Source organism: Carettochelys insculpta, chromosome 9, assembly GCF_033958435.1.
Source record: "Carettochelys insculpta isolate YL-2023 chromosome 9, ASM3395843v1, whole genome shotgun sequence".
Taxonomy (NCBI): domain Eukaryota; kingdom Metazoa; phylum Chordata; order Testudines; family Carettochelyidae; genus Carettochelys; species Carettochelys insculpta.
Window position 1 is genome coordinate 5044803 of NC_134145.1, and position 14151 is coordinate 5058953.

General features: G+C 55.8%; 1 protein-coding gene across 1 annotated transcript in view; it reads right to left on the bottom strand.

Moving 5' to 3' along the window:
* The window catches only part of PIK3R3 (phosphoinositide-3-kinase regulatory subunit 3), a 270402-nt gene that overhangs the window by 231150 nt on the left and 25101 nt on the right, over nt 1-14151 (bottom strand). The window contains exons 2-3 of the mRNA XM_075003471.1: nt 2949-3041; nt 525-602 (exon numbers count right to left, since the gene is read on the bottom strand). Of these exons, the coding sequence (XP_074859572.1) occupies nt 525-602; nt 2949-3041 (171 nt within the window). The remainder of the gene's footprint in view (nt 1-524; nt 603-2948; nt 3042-14151) is intronic.

Below are 14151 nucleotides of genomic sequence, written 5' to 3' on the forward strand. Positions count from 1 at the left end.
ACTGGGGAGCAAACATGGGGTGGTCACCACACCACAGCTATGGTGTAGGACTGCGGTGTACATATGCAAGCCGGGTATTACAACAAATAGCCACAGAGGCTAAGGAACGTCATGGCACCTACTACATTGCATATCACCGGCCGCTCACGCCTTCCCAGGAACAGCTCAGATCTTCCTGCTCCAAAAGCACAAACCTTGAGCCTCCGAGCTACAGGAAAATCTCCACTAGCTGTCACCAGTATAGCATCTATGACACACATGCAGCTAAGCGGTTAGGATTCTAGCCAGTAGTGGGCACTGGTGACATATACCCGGTTCATTACGGCACTGTATCATGGTTGCTGCAGAGGCCACGTGTTGCCAGGACGCCAGATCCCAGGGATGAAAACGAAAAGGGACACAGTTCCCATGCTTGGGGCGTGAGCTGCCATGACCCGCCCTACTTCTCCCGGCTTCGCACGCCCCCACTCTGAAGCCTCTCTTCCCATCGGGATGAAGGAGGGAACAGCGCGGGGGTGACGTACCTGTCAGAAGAGCCTGTTTGAGCTTGGCGTTGCTGAAGGAGCCTGGCGGGGCTCTGTAAAGCGCCTCGTTGTCCGTGCCTTGGAAACCGAGAGGAAAACAAGCAGTCAAAGTTGAGCAAGCACAGCCTCTCCAAAGCACCCCGCACACAAGCCGTGCTTGAGCTCTGAAGGGCCAAGCTGCAGACAGGCCAGCGTTAGAGTCATCTCCTTCTGGCGTCTCAAATGCTAACAAAAACAACAAGAAGTCCTGTGGCACCTTATAGAGCCACAGCTACTTTGGAGCATACGCTTTCATGGGCAAAGCAGGTCTTTGTATGTATGCTGCAAAGTAGCTGTCTGTCTCTAAGGTGCCACAGGACTTCTTGTTGTTTTTGAAGGCACTGGCTAACTTGGCTACCTCTCTGCTACTTGAGCTGCTGTCAACACCGGGCACCCTTACCTCAATGCTGCCGGTGGGTGGACTGCATCACTGCAGCACCCTCTTCTGCATGGATTGACAACTGCACTGCCAGGTGTCAATTTGTGGATGCTCTGGTACCTCCAAATATCAAACAACATAACGTGCGTAACATAGGGAGATATGCATCCCATAGAGCTGGAAGGGACCTTGGAGGTCATTGAGTCAAGTCCCCTGCCCTTCTGGTGGGACCAAGAGCCCTCCCTTTTTAAATCTGCTTGGCCCAGACTCCTAATCAGCCCCTTTGGGGGCTGAACTCACACCCTGGGTTTAGCAGGCCAATGGACAAACCACTGAGCTGTCCTGCGCCCCACAGGAGCCTGGAACACTAAAAGTGGAAGGGATCTCAAGAGGTCATCAAGTCCAGCCCCCTGCCCTCTTGGCAGGACCATGCACCATCTAGACCATCCCTGATAGGTGTCTACCTAACATGCTCTTAAATATCTCCAGAGATGGAGATTCCACAACCTCCCTAGGCAATTTATTCCAGTGTTTACCCACCCTGTCAGTTAATATTAATTAACTTAATGAAGTTAATATAATGTTGATATCAATCACAAAGAGAAAATTAAAATGATTTTGGGTCAACCCCGGATGTGTTCAGCAAAATGCAACAGCTGAAGATTTTGGTTTCAGTCAAGCTACACATTAACGTTAACCTTTGACCTAATCAAGTCGTTCCCTTTCCATTTTGACCACTTCTGGACAATAAAAAGGAAATTTTGAAACAAAAAGTTGTTTTGAGCTGAAGAAAACAAAATGTTTCATTTTGAAACAGAACATTTCACTTTTGGGGATTTTGGTTAGAGAGGGTTTTTTTTTTAATTTTTGCTATAATAATTTTGCAGAATAGACTCAAATTTCCCAAAATATTCTGATCGCTCAGTCTATGGTTCTCTCTCTCTCTCTCTCTCTCACCATTTCATTTAAAATGCCCAGAAAACTAAAACAAACAAACAAAAAAAACCTAAAAAAAAATGTAAAAAACCCTTTTTTTGGTAGAAATCTTCACTTCATTTTTAAAAATGGCCTTTCTTAGCATAAAAACTAATTACAAAATTCATACTGACTGACTAACTCCATGCTAAGGGGATCATCCAGCAAGCTCTGCTCCTCCGACCTCACCCAAGCTCCGACAGAGCAACTGGGACTTCCCTAGAGTTGATCTGAAAATGGGTTTTCACCCGCAGAAAATCTTGATGACAAAAGAAGTCAATCCTGTGTCAAAAATTTTCCAAGAAGGTGTCATTTTTTTTCGTTCAAAAACACTCAAACCCTGAAATATTTTGATTGGGAATCCTGCTGCCGTACCTCATGGGAGTAATACGTTCGGGGACTTGTGGCCCCATTCCCGCTCTCCCTCCAGCACAGATCTGCAGTAGCCTCTCTGAAGTCACTGGACGAGCACTTGGTATCGGGCCTAGTGAGCGGTTCCCACCAATGGCAGGGTGGCCTAGTGGCTAGGCCCATTTGCCAGGTCTTGGGGTGTGGGTCTTCAGCCCCACCTGAGAGGCTAGTGGATAAGTTTGGGGTATGGCCCTGAGAACCTAGCTTCCCTCTGGTGGGAAAGGGGTTCCCTGGGAGGGGCTTCCTCCGCTTTGTGCCTGGGGAAGGATCCTGCAGTTCTGCCTGCCAGCAGCCAACCAGGTGGCAGTGCTGACTCAGGCTCTGCTGACGCAGAACCAGCTCCTGCTGCTTGGTTGGTGAGCCCCGAACTGCTCTGGCTTCCCTCCCTTTATACCCCTCCAGGCCTGACACTGGCTGCAGGTGAACCAAGGTGGGGCTAATTGGGCCAACAGGCTTGGTTTATCCCCTGCCCTGCCTGGCTTTCCTCTCACACTCTTACAGGCCTGTTTGACTGCCCTCAGCAGGGAAGCCGCTGGCATATGACACCCGGGACGCTCGTGGCCCAGTGCAGGGCACCGATTGGTCTCGGCTGGCACAAAGGAAACGTAAGCCGGCCATACCTTGTTTTTCTATCGCTTCCACGAGTCGAGCGACAATCAGAGGCGCTTGTTCAGGCAGCCGTAACTCTGTAACCTCGGCCTGCCCGGCGGGTCCTGCACGAGAAACAGAAAGGGAGGATTTAGCAGAGTGGGTCTCGGTGCTTGTCAACAAGGCAGCTTGGACGGACAGAGGCTGCGGCGCAGCTCAATAGTATATTCAATCGGTGTGATGGGCAGCACCTGGAAAGCAGGGGGGATAACGAGCCAAGCGTGTAACCTGCAGGGACTTGTTTATTAGATGGATTTCTCCTCTCTCGTCGCCTGCTACGCGTGCGCTGCGAACAACGGATTTGTCTCCCCTTCGCCATTGGAAACTATTCTGCGGGGACTTGCCCCAGTTAATTCCGGAGCCGTCGTTATTCAACTAGGCAAGCTGGTGCGGTGGGGCGTGCGGGTCACGGGTCCGCTGGCTGGTCCCTGATTGGCTTGCCCTAGCTCCTAGGATCAGGTTTGTGGCAGGACTGCTGCTAATGGGAACTTTGCAGTTTGCCTTCCGAGAGCATCTTCTGAGAACCTCATTGTGACCAGGGGACAGGGCACACGCGCAGGGCGTGGTGAGTGAGTGTGGCCAGGATGACTGTCACTGCGAGCCCAGGGGCAAGGTGGGAGAGGGGCCCGCCTCCATGCTTCATAAGGGGCGGGGCTTAGGGTAGACAGGGCGGGGCTTAGGGTGGAAGGGGCCGGGCTTAGGGTAGAGGGGTGGGGCTTTGGGTGGACCGGGCGGGGCTTAGGGTAGAGGGGTGGGGCTTAGGGTAGAAGGGGTGGGGCTTTGGGTGGACCGGGCAGGGCTTAGGGTAGAAGGGGCGGGGCTTAGGGTGGAAGGGGTGGGGCTTAGGGTGGAAGGGGCGGGGCTTAGGGTAGAAGGGGCGGGGCCTAGGGCAGTCTGCCCTCCCCCGCCCCAGGCCCACTCGGAGCAGCCCAGCAGCACTGATTCTACATATCAAAGGGGCCCAGGGCAACTGCCCGCTCTGTCTCCTCCCTGCAATCGACGGGCCTGTCCACACAATGGCTACCGTGCTGCATGGCTCCGTGTCACCCCTCGTGCAACCACAACCGTACGCCGAGAGGAGGAGTAACCGCGCCTCCCCGAAGAGCGTCAGCCGAGCGACAAGATCCTCTGCTGGCGCAGCTGTGTCTGCGCTGGGATTCTGGCGCTCGGGCTCTCTGGTTGTCTCACGCTGACCGACCCAGCCATGCGGGGATACTTTCAAAAGCAGCCTAAGCCACAGCCCAAGTAAAGCCCTTCGCACAAGCGCTGCCCATAGCTATTCAGATGAGGACCCCTTCCCCACCTCCAACTCCCCTGGGAGCAGCCGGGATTCCCATGGTTGCAAGGCGCACGACGGGCCCTGAATATTAGAGCATTCTGGTCCCAGCCTTCCCCCAAAACGACTTCCAAATCAGAATCAAACTGGGACAGGCCAGCAGCTGGGCACCTCCACTGCCATTCATGGGGGCTGGAAGAACTGACTCCCTTACGTGCTATGCTTATGCCTGGGTACCGGTGGGAATTTCCCACCAGCTGCGTTGGAGCTGGCGCACAGCTAACACTCCCCACGGCCCCGGCCTGCCGGCTAGTTCTAGCTTCGCATCGGGTTTCATTTGCCTGCGTTTGTACGGCAGCGTTCCCTCTCGTTTTTTCCCAGCCACGTGCAGAATGAATTTTCTTCTCTGCGCCGAGGCCTGCACGGATGTGCTCCACCCGTAGAACTCACGCTGCTCTGCTAATCAGCTGGGCGGCACCTGAATCCCTCCTGAGCAGCTGCCCAAGCGCTCGGCTTACGGGGAGCGTTGTGGTACTGGGGGGGAGGGGCACGTCTTGCACTAAAATCCGCCTGGCTGCCGCCCGGCCATTGGGTGCACAGCGGGGGGGCCGGGGTGGTTGGTCTGGTTTGCTCGTGAGCTCCTTTTTACAGGCTCTGGTTGAGGCGGTGCAAAAGCAGGGCTGCAGGTGATAGCCCTCGATGGGGCCAGGGCGTTCTTCTCCCTGAATTGGCTGGTCAGCACGGAACTGGGCTGGCTTCCTTCCTTTATGCCCCTCCAGGCCTGACACTGGCAGCAGGTGAACCGGGGTGGGGCTGCCCTGTTCATCCCCTGCCCTGCCTGGCCTCCCTCTCACGCTCTGGCAGCGAGAAGTCGCTCTGCTCGGTGCCGCGCTGGTTGGGCCTCCGCTGAAGTTCGGCGTCCAGTTCTGGGCACCACGTTTCAGGAAAAATGTGGAGAAATGGGAGCAGGTCCAGGGAGAAGCAGCTACAGTGATAAATGGTCTAGAAAACACGACCTGGGAGTGCTGATGAAGAGAACCGGGGCCGGCATAGCCATGTCCTGCCGTGTCAGCTCTGCTTGCGACTCAGTGACTGTCTCTCCGCGCTCAGCTTCTCCCACTGAGCGACCACGGGCCTCTTGAACTCCAGGAGGATCGCTGTGAGCGGTACAGGGCCAATGACACACAGGTGAACTGTTCCGAAGCCATCTTGCAGAGGGATGGCCCTCAACCCCTCCATGCGCTGGATGCATTTGTGAGCTGGGCAGGCACTGAGCGGAGCAGGGGGCTGGGATCTGCACAGCTTGCTGTGCCACTGACTGCTTGGGTGCAGAGAGGGCACGTGTCAGATGCACCCTCCCCGGCTCTGTGCTGTGCCAGCCAACCTTTGTAAGTCTGAGCTCAGAGGGGGCGGGGAAGCACTGCCAAAGCCTCTGCCAGATTTAAGACCTGCTGCTACAGGCTCCGGCCTGTCATTCACAGCCCCCGTTTACGCTGCGCAGGCGGGGAGACGTCCGCATTGCAAGCCCCCAGCGGAATGGCCCAGGCTGCCCCCTTGAGGGTGCCACTGGGGCAGGGGGCATCCCAGCTCAGGCATGCTGACCACGTCTGCCGGGACCAGCCTGGGGCACGTCTCCAGAGGACGGAGCAAGCAGGAGGCTGGGGCGGAAAGCGGGGGACTGGGACTCCGGATACCCTGGGCAAGTGACGGCTCAGCTCCCCTTGCCTAAAACTTCTACCTTTGCCCTTTCGCTGGCGCATAGCTCAGCCGCTACCCCCCTCCGTCCCCGAGACAGATTCCCACTTTATGGTTCAATAAACCCCTGTTAAGAGGCTAACGGGCGCACGGGGGCGGCTGAAGGGACAGTAGCTACGTATGGGTCCGTGGGCCCCGGGCTTGTGGACTCAGCATTTTCCCGGCCACCTGTGCATCCCCGCTGCGCTGGAGCCATGGGCTTCCCGCTGCAGGGCCCAGCTCTCCCAGCACAGCCCCACGGCACACACAGATCCTCCGACTCGGGTCTGTGGCTTGAGCTGTGCCCACACTGCCACATGACAAGGCCTGGACCGGAGGCACAGCCAGCCTTGGGCTCTGCCCCATCCCCACTTGTGAGGGTCTAGGGCCGGTCCCGAGTGCTCGCTCACCAGGAGGTGGCTGATTGGTGCGTGGACAGGCGGGGGGCGGGCCTGGGCTGGAACCGGAGTCAGACCTCGGGCAGGGCGCGCAGTGTAGACACAGGGATGCCGCTAGCAAACCTGGGAGCAACGCCCAAGCGAGTTAGGCGTCAGGTCGGGAGGCTGGGTCCATCGAGGAAATCCTCCAAGCAAAAGGTATCCGTCGTGGGGTGGCCAGTGGGACCCAGAGGTGGCTCCCTGCCTTTCTCAAGCTGACCAGCCTCACCCCATCCCACCTCCTGGCCAGGGAGAACACGTGGGATAGGGGAGCCCAACCCAGACATGGCTCAGCAAGCAATGGCCACGCGGCCGCCCTGAACAGATGCTGCTCCCTCCCAGCGAAGGAAGCATGGAGACTTGCTAGCCCAGAGCTCAGTCCACAGCCAGCTGCAGACAGCTCTGATCCCCCTTGACGTTCTCCTTCCTAGCCAGGTGACAGCCCAGCCAGAAATCACAGTCAGTGCTGGGACCAATCCCTTGCTAAGCAGTGGGGGACCGAATCCATCTCCTCTTTCCTGATGGGCTGCCAGTGGTGCCCACAAAGACTCGATCCCCTCCCCTGGAGGGAGCCAGCTGTCTTCTCTGGGGCTGGGCCGCGTGTCCTGGAGGGAGCAGGCTGCTCTGCTTGGAAGTGTACCACCCCGGGGCTGCCTGGTAAGGAACCGGGCTGGGGAAGAGGCAGGAACCTCGCTGGACTCGCAAGGCTCCTCGGGCTGGCGTGAACGGAGCAGCGGCACGCGAGTGCTGGAGGGTGATGCTTGGGGGAGAGGTGATGGAGGGAGATCAGAGCGTGAGACGGAGGTGGGTAGACGAGGATGCTGCAATCATCACTGTTCACCCCAACATGACATTCCCCTGGCGTTTCCCACAGCCAAGCCCAGGTACGGGAACGTTCTGCAAACCAATGCAAGGCCTGCGAACGTACAGGCCCCCTGCTCGCCTGGTGGGATCGAACCCCAGAGCTCCAGCGCCAAAAGTCCCTCTCCCACGCCTGCTGCAGCTGTGAGCAGCCAGCTGGAGTAGTTGCCAGGGTGGAGCACTAGAGGGAGACGGGACTACATGAACCGAGCCAGCGTACTAAGCCTGGACAACTCCAGCTGGCCTAAAGCAGGACTTGCTTCATCAGTTGCCTGCCCGTGTGAGAACAGGGCTGAGGGGCAGAGGTGAAGACCAGTCTGGCCGGACGTGGCAAATGACAAGACTTTTCCTCTTCAGTGCCAAGCCACTTTGCACCTGAACAATGCTGCTTGAGGGGGAGGTTTGAAATCTGGGGCGTCCGTACCAGACACACACGCATTTCCCCCTCCACTTCTGTCCAAAGTAGGCCTCACGCTGCTCTCCTTTGGGTACCACTTCGACCCCTTCCCCAGCCCGAAATCATCCACTGTACTCCGCGAATGGGCCACTTCTGAGCGGGGGAGACCGCGATTTTGCAGAAAGGACATTGCCCCATTGCACCATGCAAGGCAAAGAAAGTTAGAGGCCAGCAGCCCCACCTCCCTCCCACCCGCTCTCCAAGCCTTCCCCACTGGGGGAGTTTTTCTGCCTTCCTAACAGCCTGTGCCTCTGGCCCTGAAAACTACTCTCTCTGTGTGTGTGTGTGTGTGTGTGTGTGTGTGTGTGTGTGTGTGTGTGTGTGTGTGTGTGTGTGTGTTTGCGAGAGAGTGTGCACGTTTGAGAGAAAGTGTGTGTTTGTGTGAGAGAGAGAGAATGTGTGCTTGCAGGCAACACTGCCCTACGGCCCTCCTTCCTTTTTTCAAGCCAGATCATCCTCTGTATGGTTTCCCCCACTGACCAGCCCCTTTCCCTGCTCCCAGCTCAGCCCCTCCCTGACTCTAATCCCCAGACATGCCTCCCCCCAGCCGGAACCTGCCAAGATCCTTCTTGGGATCTGTTTCTAAATGAAAAGCCAGCTGAGACCCATGAAGAGGGGTGAGGTCTGGGTGGAGGGGACAGCTTGGGGGCTGGCCAGGTGCCTGTCGGAGAAGACACATTGTACCGCTTGCCTGGGGCTGCCAGCGACAAGCTGAACCCTCTTTCCTAGCCTGCATTTTACAGCCAGCCGCTGCTGCGGCTGGAGAGAGCAGCTGCATTGCGCCATGAACCGAGCTGTGAATCCAGGAGATATCCTTTTTCAGGAGAGGGGAAAGGGAAATCCAGTGGCAATTTTTCCTCAACAGCCCCCTGCCTGTAGTGCTGCGTTCAAAAGCAGCCAACAGGGGGCTCCATACAGCTATTTCCATTGCACAGATGGGGAAACTGAGGCACAGAAAGGCAGCGATTCCCAGTCACACTGCAGCAGAGCCAGCTGTTGAACCTAGGCACTCAGCGAGCTCTCCCCGAGCCCGCATAGGAGCAGCTAGCCTGGCCTCCTGCACCCTAACAGCGGAGCCCTTCACTGCATTTAAATACACAGCCTGACAGTCCTATCATCCCCCTTTGCATGGAGGGGAAACTGAGGCACTGAGTGCACAAGCCCATAGGACTCAGACAAGTTGATGCAGGCAGCTTGTGGCAGAGAGGCGAATGAACCCACCTCGCCCACAATGCAGGGACGGGCCCTCCTCCCCAGGCGGGTGACTGAGGTTCGTTAGCTTAAGTGAGCGAGGCTCGGTTCTGGGGCCGGTGTTATTCAACATCTGTATTAATGACCTGGATGAGGGACTGGGTTGCACCCTCAGCAAGTTTACCGATGACACAAAACTCGGGGGAGAGGTAGATTCTTTGGAGGGTATAGAGAGAATCCAGAGGGACCTAGATAAATTGGAGGATTGGGCCAAAAGAAATCTGATGCGGTTCAATAAGGAGAAGTGTAGAGTCCTGCACCTGGGGCGGAAGAATCCCAAACATTGTTACAGGCTGGGGACCGACCGGCTCAGCAGCAGTACAATGGAAAGAGACCTAGGGGTTATGGTGGATGAAAGGCTGGATAAGAGTAAACAGTGTGCCCTTGTAGCCAGAAGGCTAACGGCATACTGGGGTGCATTAGGAGCAGCATTTCGAGCAGATCTAGAGAAGTAGTTATTGCTCTTTATTCAGCACTGGTGAGGCCACATCTGCAATAACGTGTCCAGTTTTGGGCCCCCCAGTATAAAAAGGATGTGGATTTGCTGGAGCAGGTTCAGTGAAGGGCAACAAAAATGATTAAGGGGCTGGAGCACAGGACCTATGAGGAGAGGCTGAGGGATTGGGGCTTGTTTAGTTTACAGAAGAGAAGACTTAGAGGTGATTTAATAGCAGCCTTCAACTTCCTGAAGGGGAGCTCTAAAGAAGAGGGTGAGAAACTGTTCTCAGTGGTGTCAGATGGCAGAACAAGGAGTAAGGGTCTGAAGTTGGAGAGGGAGAGGTGTAGGTTAGATATTAGGAAAAACTACTTCCCCAGGGGGGTGGTGAAGCATTGGAATGCGTTGCCTAGAGAGGTGGTGGATTATCCATCCTTTGAGGTTTTTAAGTCCCGGCTGGACAAGGTCCTGGCTGGGATGACCTAGTGGGGGTTGATCCTGCTTGAAGCAGGGGGCTGGACTAGACAACTTCCTGACGTCCCTTCCAGCCCTGTGATTCTGTGTGCTGGAGCAGGGTCTAGGACAGCTGGTAGCAATTCCAAAGCCATCCAGAGGAGGGCAGCGCTGCACGCACCCATCCTACCCAAGACGCTGGAAGCCTGTCAGTCTCCCAGCCCAGGGAACAAGACCTGATCAAAGAGCTGTTTCATGAAGCAGCTGGCAGGAAAGGACTCTGGCTCCTGTCAAAACCGGGGCAGCCTGGTCTCCTCTCCCCTCTTCCGTTGGCTGGGCCCGATTCCAGGAGGCAGGGCACAAATGCCTCCAGGAGCCAACAGCCAGGAGTGGCCCTGGCGGGCGGCCCAGGAAAGCATGCCACCAGTGCAGGGCAGAGAAGGGCCGCAGCGTGCCAGGCTGCCGGGGTGCCCGGCGGCACTGGGGAAGCCAGCTCACTTTTGCTTGCAGGGCTTGGATCTCACCCGGCTGCAGCCGTCAGGAGGCTGAGGATTTGTGGGTTGTTTTTTTCTTTCCTGTTTACGCTTCTCCTGGTTTCCTCTGGCACTCGGCACAGCTGAGCCTGCTCTGCGAAGGGGGGTCCGCACTCCCGCTCCTCGGGGCTGCAGCTCTTCGTGGCGCGCTTGGTGGGGAGGGGGAGAGAGCAGCTGGTTTCAAAGTTCCGCTGGTTGCACGAGTTCCCCGGCCGCTTCCAAAGCGCGCTAGGATTGGGCGCGGTTTCCTGGTCAGCACCAGCTGTGCACATCGGCTGGGCAGCATCTGAATCTCTCCTGGGCAGCTGCCCCAGCGCTCAGTGGCCCTGCTTTGTTTTTTTCAAGCCAGATCATCCCCGACCAGCCCCTTTCCCTGCACCCAGCTCAGCCCCTTCCTCCCCCTAATCCCTGCCTGTCAGCTCCCCTGACATGTCTCTCCCCAGCAGGGCAGCAAACCTGCTAAGGGCCTTCTTGGGATCTAGGACCGGGGGAGAAGACGCTGGGACGCCTTAGGGGCTCCTTCGCCATCTCCTCTCCAACGGGTTCTGGGCCAACAAAAGGTCCGATAGACACATCTCTGCTGACCGAACCCTGGGGTTGATCTGCTTTTGGGGGTGCGGCCATGACAGACCGAATGCCCTGGCCCTCCACTGGGTTCACACGCAGCTCCCCTAGGTAGAGGCTGAATTTTTCCTCGGTGCAGAGCAACGTTTCCTGTGATCTTTTCCATCCACATACAGAATACCCGTTTGCTCCACCGCAGGAGTTCCCAGTCATTGGTTGGGGAGGGACCTGGGGGAGGGCCAGGCAGAGGGCAACGGCTTACGGACTTAGCTGGCTGCAAGAGGCTGGGTTGTCCCAGGGATGGAGGAGAGACAGGACGGTCACAAGAGCAGCAACCTGCAGGTGCCAGCTGCCTGGAGGCTGAAGCAGCTGTCCCCTGCAATACCAGCTCCTGAGCTGCACAGCACATCGCTGAGGGTTACCGTCCTCCTGCCGCCCTCGTCAGGAACAACAGCACCCAGCACCACCATGCTGGACTCCCTTTGCTTTCGCTTATTCTTAGCTAACGCCATCCTCTGCAGCCAGGCACCAGCTGCGTCGCACCTGGCCTGGATGGGTGTGCCAGAGGCAGACTGCCACGTGGCGTCTGCATGAGGGCGAGTGGACAGAGAGAATGTGGAGGGATGGGAAGAAGCCCTGAAACACAGGATTCCTCGGGACTTTGACCTCTGGAGCAAAAAATCTCCCTGAAAAAATGAACTCGGCTGGGGCGTGGTGGCAAAGAACCAGCTCAGCCCTGACTCCGCAGCAACCTCCTGGGAAACTGAGTCCCAGGGACAGACTTCACCCCTAACACCTGCCAAAAGGCAATGGAAAAATCATATCCACTCCCAGCTGTCCCCCCAAACAGATGTGAACTTTGGAGCCAGAACCAAACCCCGAACCATTCGAGCTGTGCAGTGGTACAGAGACCAAGTCAGTGGGTATTTCTCAAGCGCTGGAAGAAAAAGCTGTCCTGCTAATACTTTTAGCGGCAGGGATGGGAAGGGAACACCGTGAACTGGGAAGTTACAGCAGTCGGGAATTGAAAACCCTTCCTCGTTTATTTCCTTTTGCAGCTGGCTTAACCTGAGACTCATACAAAGTAGCAATGGCAAAACCCCGCCAGTAATCGGGTCATTTCGTGCAAACTTCGTCCAAGGGTCACATGGAACCAGTGACTCCGCCGGTATCCAGCACAGCCCGCACCTTGGCCCATTCACAACACTTCAGGCTTTCCCAGGCAGGAGGTCTAGAACCTTCAACTTCTGGGGGTTCTAGAGCCCAGAACCGCCAACTCTTGGGGGTTCTAGATCCCAGAGCATTCGACTCTTTGGGGGTTCTAGAGCCTGGAACCTTGGAGAAGTCCAAGATCCATTACAGGGTCTTCTTGAGCCCTTTACACTGATGAGGGGAAGCTGCCAGGCTTGGCACGCCCAAGGAAATGTGACCAGCCAAGCCAGCGGCTGACATCTGGGAAGAGAGGTTTAAAAAGCCTGTCCTTCTCTTATGCGGCAAACAGATTTGTCTGGATGGAAATATGAAAACGAAAGACACCGTGAGACTCTGTATTTCACACAACAAACCAAGCTGCTGCCCTGGCCGGCTGTTCTCATTGTGGGTGTTGTGTTTTCCTTTTCTCCTGCGTGACAGGAGGAGAGGGAAAGAGTTTTGTAAGAAATTTAATCTTTGCTTTCTGTTTGGAAAGTAACGGCACAGAAGTCACACTGACTGTTTCGTGTTTCAGTCTGTTTGCTTTACCCCGTGTGGTTTTTAAGGCTCACCCAGAGGTAAAACACAGGAAGGACTAACGCAGAGAGTTTGTATCGGAGAGGGAGCCGTGTTAGCCTCTACCTTCAAGAACAAGGAGTCCTGTGGCACCTTACAGACCAACATATTTTGGAGCATCAGCTTTTGTGGGGTCTTTGCCCATGAAAGCTGATGCTCCAAAATATCTGTTAGTCTATAAGGTGCCACAGGACTCCTTGTTGTTCTCACAGAGAATTTGGTTGATCTTGATTGTTTAAAGTAAACCAAGAGGGGACGAGTCCTAAGAGCTGGCCCTGGCCCAAGACTCAGAAGACGAGAGCTCAATTTTGACACTGTCTCCTTGAGTGAATCAAACTGTCACTCTGTGCCTCAGTTTCCCTTCTATAAAATGAGGCTAAACAACCTTCCTTGCCTGGCTGGTCTATTCAGATTATGAACTCTTGGGGCAGGGGCTGTCTCCCACCTGACACAATGGGGCCCTGAGCTTGTCCTTCAGAGAAGCAACAATTTGTTCAGAAGCGACTGACAAGAGCAACGGGGACTTCAGAAGCCAGGAAGTGCTGATCTAGGATGAGACGGTCTGTTCTCCAGGCAGAAGAGAGGAAAGCAGAGAAGAAAGGCTTTGCAGACCTTATGTCCAGGCCCCTAGGGTTTGCATACTGCGCCAGACCGATAGCCTTGCTCACTCTGTAGCAGATCTCCGATCAGCAGTGTTATTGCATGGATGTGGAAAACCCAGCACTCCGCTCATCTCACACGCCCTGCCTCAGAACGCTTTTGATCTGGAGAAGGAAAGAGTTTCACTAGCATATTCCACCAGTGGGGCACTGAAAGGTCAAGTGACTCGCCCAAGGTCATGCAGTCTGTGGCAGACCATGGCCAATTATGGAATAACCTGCCCAGCCTGGGAGTTTCTTCCCAACCTGCGGCCGATTTAAACCCAGACGAGGGGGAACTAAGAATGCTCCTAACCCTGTTTAAGGTCCCATTTCCCCATGTGCTGCCCTGCCAGTACCGGGGGGATTTTCCATTCACCCCGAATTCTGCAAGCACGACGGCCGAAACTTGCAATGCAACCTGACGTGCAAGGAACACGCTTGTCTTTCACTCTGGCTAGCCCCGACCTTGACCTGCAGGCTCTGGTGAGGGTGGAATGAGACAGCGATCTTGGCGCAGTCAACACAGAGCATCAGCAACAACTCAGCCCTTTGCTGAAGCCACAATCACAACATAACCTCGTGCTGTGCCTTCCTCGACCTTCCAGAATCAAATCGATGGAGTCTGCTAGCTGCCTGCCAGTCCAAAGCAAAGAAGAACAGTGTGGCCTAGTGGGTAGTGGGCAGGTCTGGGACTCAGGAAAGCTTAGGTCTGTGCAAGTCATTTCTCGGCTCACCCATTTAGGTTGCTGCTGCGGTTAAGCAGTG